Below are 16,550 nucleotides of genomic sequence, written 5' to 3' on the forward strand. Positions count from 1 at the left end.
ATTTCTTTATAGTTTTTCGCCTTTTATATTACACACGCCAGGCTAAGAAACGCCAAAGCATCCAGTATTTAACGTGCAAATAATAATTTTGCGTGTAATTTTATGAATTGTAGGAGTAGTTGTTAGCAGACCAGTGTATTGTGTACCCAACACACATAGCAAGTTAGCAGGATGCCGCTGCTGTAAAAAAGAAAAGAAAATATGAACCTCACGGTCACGACCTGAATGAAATACAGCAGGTGGGACGGCGGCTCCGCGTTGGCCCAGAATCCATATAAGAAGCGGAACTGCAGAGGCGCAACAGATTTGCACCTGAAAAAAGCAAAACATGGCGGCCTTCCCCGCGTTGCATCTGCGAGCCGAGTACAGTGGGTCAGTGGCAGGTAGCTTCGAACTTGGAACGTAGCGGATCGGACTTTCATCTCGTCGACTCGTCGTGCTGGGACGGCAATCGCGCCGGCGGTCCTGCTCTGCGTCGTCATACTCTACCCACTCGTACATATGTGTTTTTTTAGCGAATAATTCCTTGCGGCTGTATTTGGGCCCAAATCGATGGATAATTTTTTTCGGCCGTATTTGGGCCCAAATCGATAGATAATTGTTTCCGGCCATCTTTGGGCCGAAATGGATGGATCTGTTGATGGCGCTGTTCTGAGACCAGTAGAATTCAAGGCTCTCCATGGCTGAATACTGATTTCATTTCTTCCGAGATTTCACGTTCCGGTCATAGAAAAGAAAGTAGTACTCAGTACTCCGTAGGACGGTTCCCATGGGCCGAAAACTGGCTACCGTTAAGGGACAGCGGGCCTCTATGTTCCTTAAGGTACAGGCCCTACAGGTGACCAAGTACCTGGGGCACAGGCTGGCCATCATTCGGTTCAGGTTGTTGATAGCCCAGAGTGGCCCAGTAAAACCGAAGAAACATAACGATAAACCCTGAGGCAATAAGCATATCAAATAACCGAAGAAACAACTCCCCTAAAAAAAGGGCCTGCCTATAGATCAGGCGACTGAGAAATAAGCAAAATGCTTATTTCTCAGTCTATGGTCGATTTCTTTTTTTTTAATGCTTGGAAACAGGAGATTGTATCAGATTTCACTAGATGGGCTGTACCGGGCCTTGATACCTTTGTCTCTCTATTAGACCATGGTTTTCTCCTATTATGCAACTATAACTTAGTTGTATCAAGCTAATAAAAGTCTCCAAAAATAAAGACGTGCAACCAACCAAAAAAAAGACACTCAGACGAAAAGTTTTTGTGTTAGATAAACTATTTTTGGGAGATCTGAAAATAAAGACTTGAGGCCAATCATCACGACCACTAGCAACAAAAATTAAATAAAAAGCACACGGAAGAAAACATGCAGCCAAGATGTGAAATTTAAAAATATGTGCGCATTATCTCAGTTACTCATTCTAGACAGATGTAGAAAAAATGACAACAAAATTTTTTGGTGTCATAGAAAATTTGCATAAAAAATTTAGTTGCACGCGAGTGGATATGATGTGCAAGAAAAGAAGATTACATTAGTTGCGCACGAGTGATCCCGGTGTGCAACTCGTTTAGCGGCGCTCGGCTAAAAATTTCACGACAACAGAATTAATTTAAAAACAAGCGACTCAAGAAATAAAAATCATGCAGTTGCACACGGACAGACATGATGTGCAACTAACGTTTACTTGCGCGCAAATGGTCATGATGTGCAACTCGTTTAGCGGTGCTCGGCTAAATATTTCACGACAAAAGGATTAATTTTTTTATAAAGCAACTCACTAAAATACAAAACCATTCAGTTGCACACGGACGGATATGATGTGCAACTCACATTTACTTGCGCACGAATGGTCATGATGTGCAACTCGTTTAGCGGCGCTCGGCTAAAAATTTCACGACAAAAGAATTAATTTAAAAACAAGCGACTCAAGAAATAAAAAATCATTCAGTTGCACACGGACGGACATGATGTGCAACTCACATTTACAACGAATGGTCATGATTTGCAATTCATTTAGCGGGGCCCAACTAAAAATTTCATGACAAAAGTATTAATTTTAAAAAAGCAACCAATAAAATAAAAAAATCATTCGGTTGCACACGGACGGACATGATGTGCAACACACATTTACTTGCGCACGGATGGTCATGATGTGCAACTCGTTTATCGGGGTTCGACTAAAAGTTTCACGACAAAAGAATTAATTTTAGAAAAAACGACTCAATAAAATAAAAAATCATTCAGTTGCACAAGGATGGACATGATGTGCAACTCACGTTTACTTGCGCGTGAGTGATCCCGATGTGCAACTCGTTTAGCGGGACTCGGCTACAAAAAAGGCGACTCAATAAAATAAAAAATCATTCAGTTGCACGCCGACGGACATGATGTGCAACTCACTCTTCGAAAAAATTATTACAAAAACCACTACTTATTATCATGCAATATATAATCCATAAAAAGTATAAAAACAAATACATATTGGTGTTTCCAAATAACATTAGGAGGAAAAATGTCTAATGGATGATATGTGAGAATTGTAATAGTTGATTGTGAACTATACATATATAAATATGTGTAATTAAACAGCCACATAACCGTCTTTCATGAAAATCTAAAAATTTAAAAAATAAAAAAATAAAATCACAACTCACACGCGCGCGCGCACACGTGATCTTACAGACACAGACACACACACGAATCTCTGTCTACAGACACAGACACACCCACAGATGACAGATACACACACCTCCAACTACATGGGCTCGTTGGGCCTGACGGCCTGCAGATGGACACACGGACACGAAGGCAGAAACTGCTGAGGAAATTTTGCACGAATCTCAACGCCTCATCCGACGGTCAATATGGTCGACTGTGAAATTGTTATTTCTCAGTCGCCTGAGAAATAGCAAAACGATTCTTTTAAATATACCACATCAGGTATATCATATATCATAAATGTGGGTATATCATATACGTATTGAAAAAGAAATCCGAGGTAGTTTTGGATAACTAGTCACTCGCTAAAACAACTACGTCCAAGTTATTTATCAAATTTCAATCTCGTATGCCTTGAGGAGTGAGCGAGCATACTTTATGTGTCCAAGTTGTTGTATCTCCCAATAGGGAAAAGCTAGCGCGCGCCATCATTTTGTCATCAGCATCAGATACGAGCCGCGAGTGATCCTACAACATTTCCATTGCATTATGGACATCCCTTCCGTTCCACTCCTGGCTGGCCCCTGTCAGGCACGGAGCGTCAACGGCGGAGCACTCGTCATCAGCGTTCAGCAAACTCTTATCCAGTAGCATTATGGCATGGCGCACCGCCGCCACAGGCGCCCGCGCGGGCCAGACGTACGGCATGCAACGACCACGCGCGAACACCTCTCATGCATGGAGCACAGAACCCACAGTGAAAGCGACCGACAGAGAAAGAGAACCCCACTCCCACCACGAGAGAAAAAAACACCAAGTCGGGGCCTCCGACCGTTAGCCGGTCGGTGTGTCTGTTAGCTGCTCGCATTACTCCGATGGTTTCGCCGTGGAACTCCACTCGGCCATCGGCCACGTCGGTCTTTTTAATCTGGAATGATCGTATGCATCAATCGATCTATGCATGTATCCGCCCGTCCCGTGCGCGTGCAAATGTCGGGCGCGGCCACGGCACTGACCATATCATCGGGTGCACGTGCACGCCGATGAGTTGCTGACCGGCCAGCCCCAGATGTCTCGAAGTTAAGGGGTCGCAATCTCGAGCTTGGCCTTGCATTATTGAGCTCGTAGCAACCGGTGATGGGACGTACACTAGGCGAAGCAGGGAATGGAGCCATGGAGGGGCGCGCACACATGGTGGGGGAGGCCTGACCGGCCGGCTGGGGATCCGTTGCGCTGCCGCTTTCATCGTCCTCTGACGAAATGCCATGGCTCTGCTCGCTTGGTACGTGCTTCGTACTAACGATCAATGCACCTGCGTACTGTTGCTAGTCTGTGCGACGGCGTTTATTGCGGGTTCTATGCACAGTACGAGGTTCCGTTCCAGTTTGGACCTTGGCTGTAAGCTGTGGTTGTGGTGCACGGCAGATGCCGTAGGATGGTTTGAGATGGGAACGATGGACGAAGAAAGATCCGGAGGAGGGATGACGCAGTGTAAGCCACGCACGAAAGTAAAGACACACGGCGTTTAACCAGGTTCGGAGCCCTCTCGACGAGGTAAAACTCCTACTCCCACCTTCTTTGTATTAGCCGAGATATGGGGGGCTACAATGGTGCTCCTTAAGATGTATTCAGAGGAGGAAAAAGGAGAAGGAAAACTCTTACAATGTATAAGTGAGGAACCCCTCTCACAAGAGGGGTGGAGCTTATATTTATAGGCCAAAGGTGTGACACTGACATGTGGACCAAAAGCAAGCCCTAGCTACCACCGGGCCCGCCGGGTACGCCCATGTTCCCCTCCGGATAGTCTGGGAGGAGACAATGCAGCTTTGTGCTTTACGTACTGCCAGACGGCGCGCACTGTAGCCATGCTCCGGCCTTCGTCATATGTCCTTCTACGGCACGTCCCTGTGCGGTGGCCCGGCACAGCGATGTGAGCAACGATTGCTTTTCCGTCATAAAGGGAGCGCTGCTTTACTTCGTGCCATGTGATCAGGATAGGACCGTTGGCGTGTCCCGGCCCTAGCCGAGATCAGCTAATTCGTGCTTACCCTGCAATCACATAAGACAAGATAGACATGCCGGCACACTTTTGGTATGCCGGCCGATTATTAAGTCGGCTTAACGATGCCGACGTACTTGCTTACGTCAGTTTTGCTCTCGCTATCCCGGTTAACGTGTTGTTACGAACAGGGTAACCTGATACTCAGAGGACAAACTAAAGCATCATCGCATGATTCCTGTATAAATCGAGAAGAGACCACGGCTGTGCAGTTTCGAAATACCAGTGCATCCCATCACAATAATGATCACCTGAAGTTTCACTAGCAGCGGTACTAGCATGCAACAACCCAAAGCCCAAAGGTTCAGAAATAGTTTCAGTGCAGCTAGTGTCCTAAACTCCACACTCCCCCGGCTGAATTCCTCTCGTTCTTCCGGTCAGAACGGCATCTCCAGCTGCAGATTCGTGTGACCCGGGATATCAGATCAATCCCACTAATATTCAGGCCAATCAAGGGGCCGGCGGACTCCGTGATATTGGAATGGCCAGAAACGAACGTCAGCGAGCGTGCATGTATGCAACCCCTTCTTGATCACATCGTCCCGTGCGCTACGTGAACTTGAATGCAAACGAGAATGGAAATTGGCACGTTCGTGTGCTGAACCGCTCAAGCAATCCCGACGTATGCACGTCCGGGTTCCACTGAACACTTCGTACCACGTCACCGATCACCATGGTCTCTGAAAATGACAAAATGTAGACTCTACCTGCAGGCAGGCATTAAGTCCGCATGATCCCGTTATTTGTAAGAACCCGAAGTTCAGGAATCAGGAAACACATGCCGAAGTGTTTCTGATAGGTACCGAAAGCCAGTAAATCTGCGTTTAAGCATGCTCAGTTGTTCTGCTCGTTGACCTTGAGCAATCTGTATGAGCTGATTTTTTCCCCGAAAAAGGTGGGAAAGAATCTGGGTTCTACATGAGTTAATGCGTAGCCAATAATGCATGAAGTTATCGTGTTAGTAACAAATAACCATGCGATAAGTTCAAGCAAAATAGGCTGGTAATTTGTCCACTAAAGTTACCATCGAATAATATACAAAAGTATCACCGAGTTAATAACAAGTTACCATGTGATAACTTCATGCATATTGGTATGTTTGACGGAAAAAATCAATCTCAAAAGTTACCACCCGATAATATATGAAGTTGACACCCTGTTGATACCAAGTTACCACATGACAATTTCGTACAAATAGAATGGTAACTCATGCATGAAGTTACCTGCCAATAATTAATGAAATTGCCACCCTATTACAACATGACAACGTTTTCAAAGTCAGATGGTAATTTTCGCATTATCGATTGGTAACTTAAGTGTCCGAAAAAAGTTTGGCAAAACATATCAAAATTGGATATAAATTTAAAGCTATCGTCGATACGAACCAACCGGTGAAAACAGAATATAAATCGGACTGACGATTTGATGTACAAAACATTTAAACCTTGAAAATGGACCGGTACAAAGAAAGCTGACCACGTCCAGTTGCACCCTCCGCACGCCCAACTAGTAGCGCTGGACCAATTGCGTCCGTGCGCGCGAACCAGCCAAATAAAGAACGTCAGCGCATTATGTTTTAGGTATTTTGTATTCCCGGCTGTTCAAACATTCCGTCTGAGGGATCACATTTCAGCTATACTTCAAGTTGTAGCAAACCAAACACCTGAGAATCAGGCCTCAAATCTGGTTCTCCCAGACCAATGAACGTAAGCAACTCTGTGACTGCACTCAACGTAAATCAGCGACCATGCATGAGTCAATGACGCTCCATAGCACGTAAAATGATGCCACCTCCCTTCTTTCTTTCTTTTTTATAGACAGCGTTCAGGTTTTGCGTGCATGAAACTGGACAACATCTCCGTATAATATTAGATGCACAAACATTAATTAGCCCTGGGCCCTGGCTCCGCAAATTTGTTTGCCCGGGCCGGGGAACGCCGCGAGGCAAGTATGGCGGTGTCAAAAAATAAAGTAAAATACACCGCTAGTTCGCGAACTCGGTAAAAATGAACGCTTTAGTCCACGAACTCAAAAAACGCACATTTAAACCCCTAAACTAGACTATCGTGTCATTTTAGTCAAAAAACAGTTCGGTGAGGTTTAATCACGCCACGTGGCCGCCATGTTGGCTTCGGCGACCCCTTCATCGGCGTCCTCTGGTCAAAATTGAGCGTTGTGAACTTGATAGCAATCTTAGGCGGGACGGCGGCGGCAACAGCGTGGTTCTCAGGGCTCCAGGATCCCTGTCTGGGCGTGGCCGCCTTGGCCCTCGCGGCGACTTGAGCATGGTGATTTTGCCAAAAAAAATCCTAAGAAAATCAAGTAGCAGCCCGCAGTCCTGGCCGAGGCCGGCGTGACGGCCACATGGCGTATTTAACCCTCGCCAAACTGTTTTTAAATAAAGTGACACGGTAGTTCCAGTTTAAGAGTTTAAATGTGCGTTTTCCGAATTCGTGGACTAAAGTGTTCGTTAAATGTATCAGTGTTGTATTTTACTGTACGGCGGTGTCAAGAAAATTTCAGTTCGAAGATGCGAGCTTGCGAGCTAGGCCACTGGGTCTGGCCGTCTGGGCCTCCTGATTCCTGAATATGTGTTGGGAGATCGCCACTTCGCGTGCCAAGTACTAGCAGGGATATACTATGTCAGGAACAAATAGGGTATCCGCCTCAAGTGGCCCGCGCCTCACATGCGCTGCAGCGGTCGGCGTCCAACTTCTCGGCGGCACATGCAAACCTGAAGTCCTGAACCCATGATCAGTCGGAGTCAGTTTACCTTTTGTCCCTTTCTCCGGTTAACTGCTCAGACTGATAGGCAATGGCATGTGCTTTTCGCAGAACAAAATAATGCATCTATATCCAGATACCGGATATCCTCGCCACGCATGAGCTAGTTCAGAGCAGATAAGAGTAGTTTTCGTTGGACTAGGTATTATGACCTATGAGCCTGTGACTATGTCTCTGTAAAATACTAGTAAAAGAGATAATCATGCATCCATGGTCACGTGTCTCTGCGAGAATCATGCATCCATGGAGTAAAGTCCCGCAATTCCATGGGGAAAAAAAGAGAATCATGCATCCATGGTCCAAGGAATTGCATGCGGGACTTTACTCCAGTGATTTCTCCGTTTTCCGGCCGCACGGAATCAGAGATCAACCGTATTCTCGATCATCGCTAGATTAGCTACAGATGAAGACAATCTTCAGCACACATCACGGCTTCCATTATTAGCACTAAGTGCATGGAGTCGTCTGGTTTGACTCTGCTCGACGAGCGTGCTTGCGGCACCGAACCGAGTGAATCTACACTTAACTGCAGTCAGCCCTGCTCAGTGAGGGTTTAACGCCAGTAATTACGGCGAGAATCTAGCGGGTTGTCTTTTGCTAGAGTACTGGTCTACTGTACTGGACTATGCGGAAATAGCAGTGGTATTAAAGCAAGGATAATTGTTACTGTTTTGCAATTTTTTAGTCGATGGTAACAGCATTTTGATTCAATCGTTGAGATTTGTGTAAAGATTAAATGTAAGTTCGTTGGATAAAAAAATTCATTGGATGGTTTGGATTGTCGACCGAGAAATACTAACTATTTTTTAGGCACTCCCTAATAGTTAACCAACTGTTGGGTGTACCGTGTTGCTAATTTGTTATGTCATCTATACCACTGAATAGTCAACATGCATAATAGTTAGATACAAAAATAGTGTGTGACCGTTTCTCGGTCAAATGAGAAATGAGATATAAAATGGAACAAATAGAAAAATATATATGTGCGGTGTTTTGTTAATTAACGGGAGTACCTTGTAGCCACCTTCTCTTCTCTATCCAATTTTTCATTTCCAGCAAAGAGTAAATTTCAGAAAACCACAGGTTCTGAGGCTAGGATTTCACGCAGCCACAAGTCTAGGGGTTTGCCACAGGTTTTGGTGTAATTTTTTTTAGAAACCCAAAGCACCCGGATTAGTGCCTGTGATAGCGAAACCGACAAATCGGATCCACATGTAAGCCGCCATGTCAGACGGTCTCTTTTTAGAGTAAATTTAAAGGAACCATAGATTTTGAGACAAACTTCTCACAAAACCACACTTTTCGATAACCACATCTCTTCAGACTAATCTTCTCAGTTTACCTAAAACCGATGTTTAAGCACGTTTGACACTTTTCCTTACATGTGAAGACCACTGTCAGATCGCATCCCATTTATGCATTAAGCCCCTGCATATTTTCACTCCTTTCGTTTTTCTCCCCATTCTTTTTTCTCTTTTTATCCCAACCCCTCATCTCAGTCTACATCTGCAGTTTGCACCCAACTCCAAATCACATTAAAAAAACCCAGAAAAGAAACACATCTTCTGGACGGCCATGCCCTTGCAGCAAGCCGCCAAAGATGGGCTCTGACGAGCTTGTGCGCGGCGAGCCATGGTGGCGCCTCGCTAGGACGGCACTCCTAGGCACCGAAGGAGTCGGCGTCGAAATTCCGTGCGCCCCCGGAGCTCCCCCGGGTCACACTCGCCTCCGACCGTCGTGACCTCGCCGTCACTGGACGCCTCCAGTGACGGATCGACTTTGCCGCTGCTGCCGATCATCTCCTCATGCCGGCGTGTACCTTCAGGACCTCTCGGCGCGCCTCGCTGTGCCTTCGGGCGCATGATCGGCTGCCATCTTCCTTGACTCCGGCCGCTTCACCGACGTCGTCCTGCGCGCCGCCATTCGGCTCCTTCACTCGTTGATTCCACTAATGAAGCCCGGGGCGGCAGAGAACGGTGCAAAGCCGCGCGACGCCGCACGGCGGAGATGAGCACGCACAAGGAGCGGCGGTGGCGGCTGAGGCCCGCGCGGCGGAGCGGGGAGTGACGGAGGCCCATGCGGCGGAGGCGCGCAGGGAGCGGTTGTGCACAACAGAGCGGCGGCCCTCGGGGTGCAGCGGAAGTGCATGGGCAGTAGTGCGGCGGCAGCGGCAGAGGCACTGTGGCAGTATGGAGGCAGCGAGGTTAGTGAAGATGCAGTAATTTTCTGTTTTTTTAGATGTGATTTGGAGTTGGGTTCAAATATAGACTGAGATGAGGGGTTGGGTGAAAAAGAGACCATCTGCCGTGGCATCTTACATGTGGGCCCGATTTGTCGGTTTCGCTGTCACAGGCACTAATCCGGACATTTTGGGTTTTCTGAAGAAAAAAAATTACACCAAAACCTTTGTCAAACTGTTGCAAGCCTTTAGACATGTGTCTCCGTGATACCCTAACCCCAAAACCCGTGATTTTCTGAAATTTACTCTCCGGCTAAACCAAGATATAATATTTTATTTTTTTATAGCCTGTGTAGGTCATCTTATTAAACTTCCTCCTAAGGAGCGATAATGCAATCTTTCTCGCAAAAGGAGGAAATCATCCGTGAGCATCATTACTATAATCGACCACTGTCGGGAAAACGTGCACTCTTATGAATGTACAGCTACGACTGACGGTTATACTTAACTTTATCGTTGGGAACTAAATTAACTAATTAAGTACGCTTGCAACGGTGCTCCTAATGATTATGACGGAACTAAACACAGGCTTTATATATACTAATGGAAATGCCCGTGCGCTATCACAGCCCAAACACAAGATGGTCGTATTTGTATACACTATCTAAGGATTCTAATCTTTCCGGCCCAAAGCATATAAATCTAACACACTAAAAATCTGAAGGATGTGACTACATGTATATAAATACACAAGGTGTGGCCTCATACAACAGATGCAAAAGATACTTATTGATTGAGAAATCGAATCAGGTTGGCTGATTCAGATTGGCCAAATCTCTTTTTGCTATTCCGCCTCTTATGGTTTTATTATATTCTAGTTGTAATCTCTCTTTCCTCTTTGTCTTCATGGACCATGAACTAATTGCAAGAACTAAATGAAACAAGATCAGAAACATGAACATTTGGAAGAAAGATCTGAACCATGAACGGAAAGTAACGAGATCTGTCATAGAAAAATGCAAGAACAAATATCTAGAAAGAACAAACAACCAAAACAGAATCTCAGAAAAAAGGAAAAAAAATATCCATCGCCCTATGTCCTAATAGAGGCTGAGTTCATTGATTTGTTGAATCAAGGAATGAATCTGAACGAGGAGCTCACAAGAGGTGAAGCACAAGGCAGTGGGTCGTTCTGTCCTCACTGACCCAACATCTCCTTGTCTCTGCCTGGATCTCGCCGGACTGCTCCTCGTTAGCTGCGGTGCTTCGCTTCTAGAGACAGGGCAACTGGGGCACGCCGTGGTCGGGGAAGAGGGAATGGGGCATGGTCATGGAAGAGGGGCGAACGCTCCGATTCTGCCGATCTCACCATGGTGCACGCAGCCAACGCAAACAAGGCCAAGGCCATGTGCGGTTGCAGCGAGCTCGCGAGGACCGCCGCCGCTTCATGCGGCGCCTCTTCTGCTGTTGCTGCCTCGGCGGCCATGTTTGATTTTCGCGTGCGTGAGCAACTTCAGAAACACGTCGCTTCGTCGCCTCTCTCTCTCATCTCCACGGCTCGTCCACTTCATTTTCCCCGATGGACTGGCTCATTGACTCTCTCTCAGACCGTTTATTATCCATGGCGGTGGCGGCGAATCCAGTCTCCATGACGGCGTGCGCAGGAGAGGAGCGCGGCGGCGACGGGCCGTCCATAGATCTTTGCCGGCGGAGATGGCGCTGCGGCGTGCAGAACGAGACGCGAGGTACTCTTTAGTGCCAATTTTGGCTGGCACTGTTCTGAAAAGCGGTAATATAGTATGTTTGTTTTTTCATATCAGCTGCAGATATGCTTGTCCTAAAGCACCAAAGTCCTTTTTCTGCCAGCCCTCTAAACTAATCCCGATCCAGATTCCTGAAATCAATCCATCGCTGGAGTCCATTAAGCTTTTTTTTGTTCGAGTGTGCAGCAGGTTCATCCATGCATCATAGTGTGATGATGCTACGCTCACAGAAAACTGATGCGAAAACAAGAGGCTCAGAGAAATAAATTGAATATATATCGCACACTGTACGTATACAAAATTACAAATTTATAACTTGGATCTGATTACACACTGGTAGTATGATGTACTCCATATGGGTAGTGTCAGTGGACGGGAGATGGAGCACATGCAAAGCTTGCCTTCCTCCCCTTCTTCCGAAAACATGCATGTTGAGGACGCTACAGGACGACGCCCCACTGCACACATATATGACACGCCCGACAGACGGCATCTCATCAAACTTCCTGATCGATCCCATGCAAAGAGCAAATAAATTAAGGCAGTGATTTGGACCGATCGACAGAGAGCACGTGTCTGGCTCGATCGATCGGGCCGGCCGGGGTTGGTCAGTTAATCGATGATCAGCTGAATTGAACGAAGGAGCGGTAGTCGGTGTTGGCCCTCCAGTTGGCCGGGATGACATTGTTGGCAACGAGCTGCTTGCCGGAGTCGCTGGTGATGCGCATGGAGAAGGGCGCCTGGAGGCGGTGGTTGGAGTCCATCCGCCAGATGGAGCCCCAGGACTCGCGCATCGGGACCCATTGCCCGGAGTTGGCCTCCTTCATGTCCACCTGGGTCAGGTCGCCGTCCATGTCCTCGTACTCGATCAGCACCGCCAGGTAGACCGCGTTGGAGCCCTCCACCACGTGGAAGTTGATCTTGAGACCGGGGAAGTTGCACGGCACCCTCCTGAACTGGATGTCGATGATGCCCGAGTGGCGGAGCTTGTCGTTGAGGCCAGGCTTCGCCATGGCGCCGAACGCCGTGCCGCTCAGGTCGAAGTGGTACTGGGCCACCGGGTAGTAGTTCATGTCCGTGATCATCACCGTCTTGATGTTGCCCGAGCAGGATTGGTCCTTGTCGCATCGTATCTGAGAAAAAACAGAGCAACAACAGGTCAACCACTGTCTCTGGGTTGTGTCCGAGTCCCATGAAAATTCTGTAATCGTAAGTGTACCTGGTAGCAGGAGCCGCAGCCCTTGCCGTCCTTGAACAGAGGCTGGTTGCCGCAGGAGGTCATGGAGGAGAAAGGGTACTGGTTCACGTTCTTGAACCCGCACGCACCGCCTGCACGCACACATCAATCAATCAATCAGATAAAGATTAAGCCACGGCCGGCGCGTTTGGAAAGAACAGAGCATCGTCCAGCGCGGGTTGGCATGCCCTTACCGTTGTCATCTGGGCCGGCGCCTGTGGGCGCGCCGTACCAGGTGGCCCTGGCGGGGAGCCAGCCTGAGCTGTAAGCCGCGGAGGTGTCGTAGTTCTCGGCCGGCTGCTGCTCCTGCTGTGCGGCGGCGGCACAAGCGCCATAGGTGGCAACAAGCACGGACATGAGCGCGACGGCCCCAGCCATAGCCATCTCTTCAGTGAAAGTGTAGTTGCTACTAGTAGTTGTTGTACTGTGGACACTGGTCTGTGTGCTGATGGTTCAAGGGAGGACCATTGCCGGGGCATTTATAGGCAAGGGAGCGGGGACAACGGTCGCTGCATCCGTGTTAGTTAGATCGAGCTAAAGATGCCTCGTTACTGTTCACATTACTCACATGGGGTAGAGAGAGCAGAGAGGGGAGCGAATCATGGAGGATTGGACTCGGAGGCTTCGGTTCACGAGTAGCATTATAAAATGGCATCTCGGCCGCTATGCCATGTTACCCTTGATGGAGAACAGGTGCGCGCGTACCGGCCAATGATTTCTTGGAAGTTTTGTTTATTATTCTCTTGGTTTCGATGGAGATGGGCAACTCGATTGGATTAGCAAAGGTAGAACACGGTTGATCGACCCGGGCACATGCGGTGGGAAACCATGCGCATGAACCCATCATCGACCGCCGCCCGCTCGCCAGGTCGATTAGAATACACGGACAGTAGTCTTGGAATCAAATGGAACTTTGGAGGGAATCATCGTATCCGGTTAGGACAAGTATTGCTTGCATGGTTCGGAATTAGGATATCCAACAATTCTTTCTTTTTTTGCGGGGGAGGATATCCAACAATTCACTGCTACTCCCTACTAAATTTGTTATTTTCTCGTCCCAAAATAAGTAACGCGGATTTGTACAAGAATCTATACAAATCCACGTCACTTATTTTGAAATGGAGAGAGTATAACTTCTCCAGCTGGTACCAGTTTTTTTTACTGGGCCGGGACTTCAACAGGTAGTTAGCCTTACTATTAAGACTATCAAAATATGTATAGTTTATAACGATCGGCCCCACAAAATTGATTTTAATTATTTTTTAGCTTTTGTGCGAGAAATATCAATTTATCCAAGGAGGCTGTTTTCTACGTCTCTTTGGTTTTTCCGTATCCACTTCGTCAATATGTTGGCATGTCAACATTTTTGTAACAACTAACTCATCTTATTGGAGATTCTCTTAGTTTCGACATTGTACCCTCGTCCCACTAGGGATCAAAACTCATGCTTGACGTCCTTTGCTATTTTGGATGTATCCCTGACGAATCGGCTGCCGAAGATGAGGAAATAAGGGAGGTGTAAGAAAAGGATTCTTAGGTTGAAAGTTGTGAAGCATGTCTACCCCAGCCATATACAATGGGCCGTCAGCAACAAGAATCATTACAGGTAGCTTAGTTGCCGCGACAATGAATTCTTGGCCTACAACAATGATCGTCCTAAGTGCTATGAGGATGTGCATTGTCGGTTGTTTATACTACCGTACTTACACTTAGATTCGATGAGCATTATTTTGAACCTGGGTGGACTGGTTCCACCATCAAAAACCAGACCACCTAAGATAGGGTAAGTCCACGCCAAGAACGATTTGTTACCTATGTAGATGCCTTAAGCCACTCTCCTAAGATCAGCGAGGCAGCCCGACAGTAAGTTGTAACTACCATGTCACATTTTTTTGCAAGGACAATGATACACCGGTACGGTGGGCATATGTATCAAATGTAGAATAATACTCCCGATTATTCCCTCTTTTTGCGGGGAGAGCATACTTATTTGTTGGGGCTAGCACTGGCACAAAGGCTGGATACAATGATCGATCTAAAAATGGTTGGATGCAGTGATTGCTTGCAATGATTCCGAGATTAGCTAGTGCTTACATTGATCTGCTGTTCTTCGGTTCTTCCAGTTGCATGTGCTCACCTGCTTAGCGAATCCAGCGAACAGAGATCTGTATCTCGAAGAAAGTAAATGGTTAGAGATCGACGATGGAGATGCACATCTTGGTGATCTATTTTGTTAAGTTCTTTTCTTTAGGGAAGCCTATTTTGTTAAGTGAATTGTACTTCTCGACTTAAAGAAAAACATTTTTTTTTAAAAGACGGTCGATCTCGGTCGTTCGATTAAAGACAAACATGAAAGGTTATCTGCATGAATCATCTCCATTTTGATAGGTCTCACAAAGGAAATGCATGCAAACCACAACGTACTGGACTAGATAATCCAGAATTAACGCACACATCTTTGAACAAAACAACTAACAAATAGCAGAGGACACACACAGTAATGTATATATACTAGTCAGACACTCGATCAATCATATCAATAATTTTGAATCATACATAATTTATAAGCTTGATTTGATTACACTCGATCGGGCATGGGTGGAACTGCGATAGTGGCCGTACGTGCATAGCATGCACATGGATACTACTCCCACAAATAATCTTCACGACCCACAATTTTGCATGGAAAGTAAGCCTAGTGGAAAACCCTCGGTCCATCGTAGACTCGTGGTACTACTAAATTTGGTATGGACAAGGACAACACATGGCACGATACAGTATCGATCAGTTAACGCAACTCGGCCTCGATCCACATGACGCGGTTGATCGAGCTAGTAGTACTGGATGTTGGACCAGTAGTTGGTGTCGGGCTTCCAGTCGGCCGGGATGGCCTGGTGTGCGACCAGCGTGGCGCCGAACTCGCTGCGGATGCGGAGGGAGAAGGGCCCCTGCAGCGGGTGGCCCGAGTCCAGCCTCCAGATGGCGCCCCACGACCGCCTCATCGGCATCCAGTACCCGGTCGGCCCGCCGTACCTGGACTCCATGACGTCCATCTGCACCACGTTCCCGTCCCGGTTCGCGAACAGGACGAGCACCGCCAGGTACATCGGGTTCGACCCGGCCTCCACGTGGAAGATCACGTTTATCCCCGGGTAGTTGCACGGCACCCTCCTGAACTGCATGTCGATGATGCCCGCGTGCCGGAGCTGGTCGTTCTGGCCGTAGTTCGCCATGGCGCCGAACGCCGTCCCGCTCAGGTCGAAGTGGTACCTGGCGACCGGGTAGTAGTTCATGTCGGTGATCATGACGATCTTCGGCTGGCCGGAGCAGGCAGGGTTGTTGACGCTGGTGCATTTGATCTGGTAGCAGGTGCCGCAGCCCGCGCCATCCATGAACAGAGGCTCGTTGCCGCAGGAGGTCATGGACGAGAACGGGTACAGATTGGTGAACTTGTAGCCGCATGCACCACCTGCAGTAGAGGATCATCGACCAACATTATGAGCACGCAGCTGTAAATTGTACAAAGTGCGCACTGCGTACGTAATGCAAGCAAATATGAGCGTGCATGAGCCGTCGCCGAAACATATATATGCACGTACGTGCGCGCTTAATTACCGTTGTCGTCGGGGCCGGCGCCGGTAGGGGCGCCGTACCAGGTGGCCTTGGCGGGGAGCCAGGCGCCGGAGTTGTAGGATCTAGCGGCGTCGTAGCTCTGCGAATGCCCGGAGGTGACGAGCACGGCCGAGAATAGTGCCACAAGGGCAATGGCATTGGCGGAGACACGACCCATCCTCCGGCAAACTACAAAATAGGAAACCTTCTAATTGCTGGAGTAGTGCTACTCCAAATTCCTGTTTGTGCTTTGATGGCTGG

General features: G+C 47.6%; 2 protein-coding genes across 2 annotated transcripts; both read right to left on the reverse strand.

Moving 5' to 3' along the window:
• Window positions 1-11,694: 11,694 nt before the first annotated feature.
• Window positions 11,695-13,144, reverse strand: LOC100826247 (expansin-B6). Its single transcript, XM_010236687.2, has 3 exons — window positions 12,872-13,144; window positions 12,660-12,769; window positions 11,695-12,573 (listed from the first exon to the last, which is right to left on the reverse strand). Exons 1-3 carry the CDS (start codon window positions 13,059-13,061, stop codon window positions 12,064-12,066), a joined length of 810 nt encoding a protein of 269 aa, XP_010234989.1. The 5' UTR covers window positions 13,062-13,144; the 3' UTR covers window positions 11,695-12,063.
• Window positions 13,145-15,184: 2,040 nt separating this feature from the next.
• Window positions 15,185-16,550, reverse strand: LOC100841962 (expansin-B2). Its single transcript, XM_003574267.4, has 2 exons — window positions 16,293-16,550; window positions 15,185-16,146 (listed from the first exon to the last, which is right to left on the reverse strand). Exons 1-2 carry the CDS (start codon window positions 16,465-16,467, stop codon window positions 15,509-15,511), a joined length of 813 nt encoding a protein of 270 aa, XP_003574315.1. The 5' UTR covers window positions 16,468-16,550; the 3' UTR covers window positions 15,185-15,508.

The sequence above is a fragment of the Brachypodium distachyon genome, chromosome 3, assembly GCF_000005505.3.
Source record: "Brachypodium distachyon strain Bd21 chromosome 3, Brachypodium_distachyon_v3.0, whole genome shotgun sequence".
Lineage (NCBI taxonomy): Eukaryota > Viridiplantae > Streptophyta > Magnoliopsida > Poales > Poaceae > Brachypodium > Brachypodium distachyon.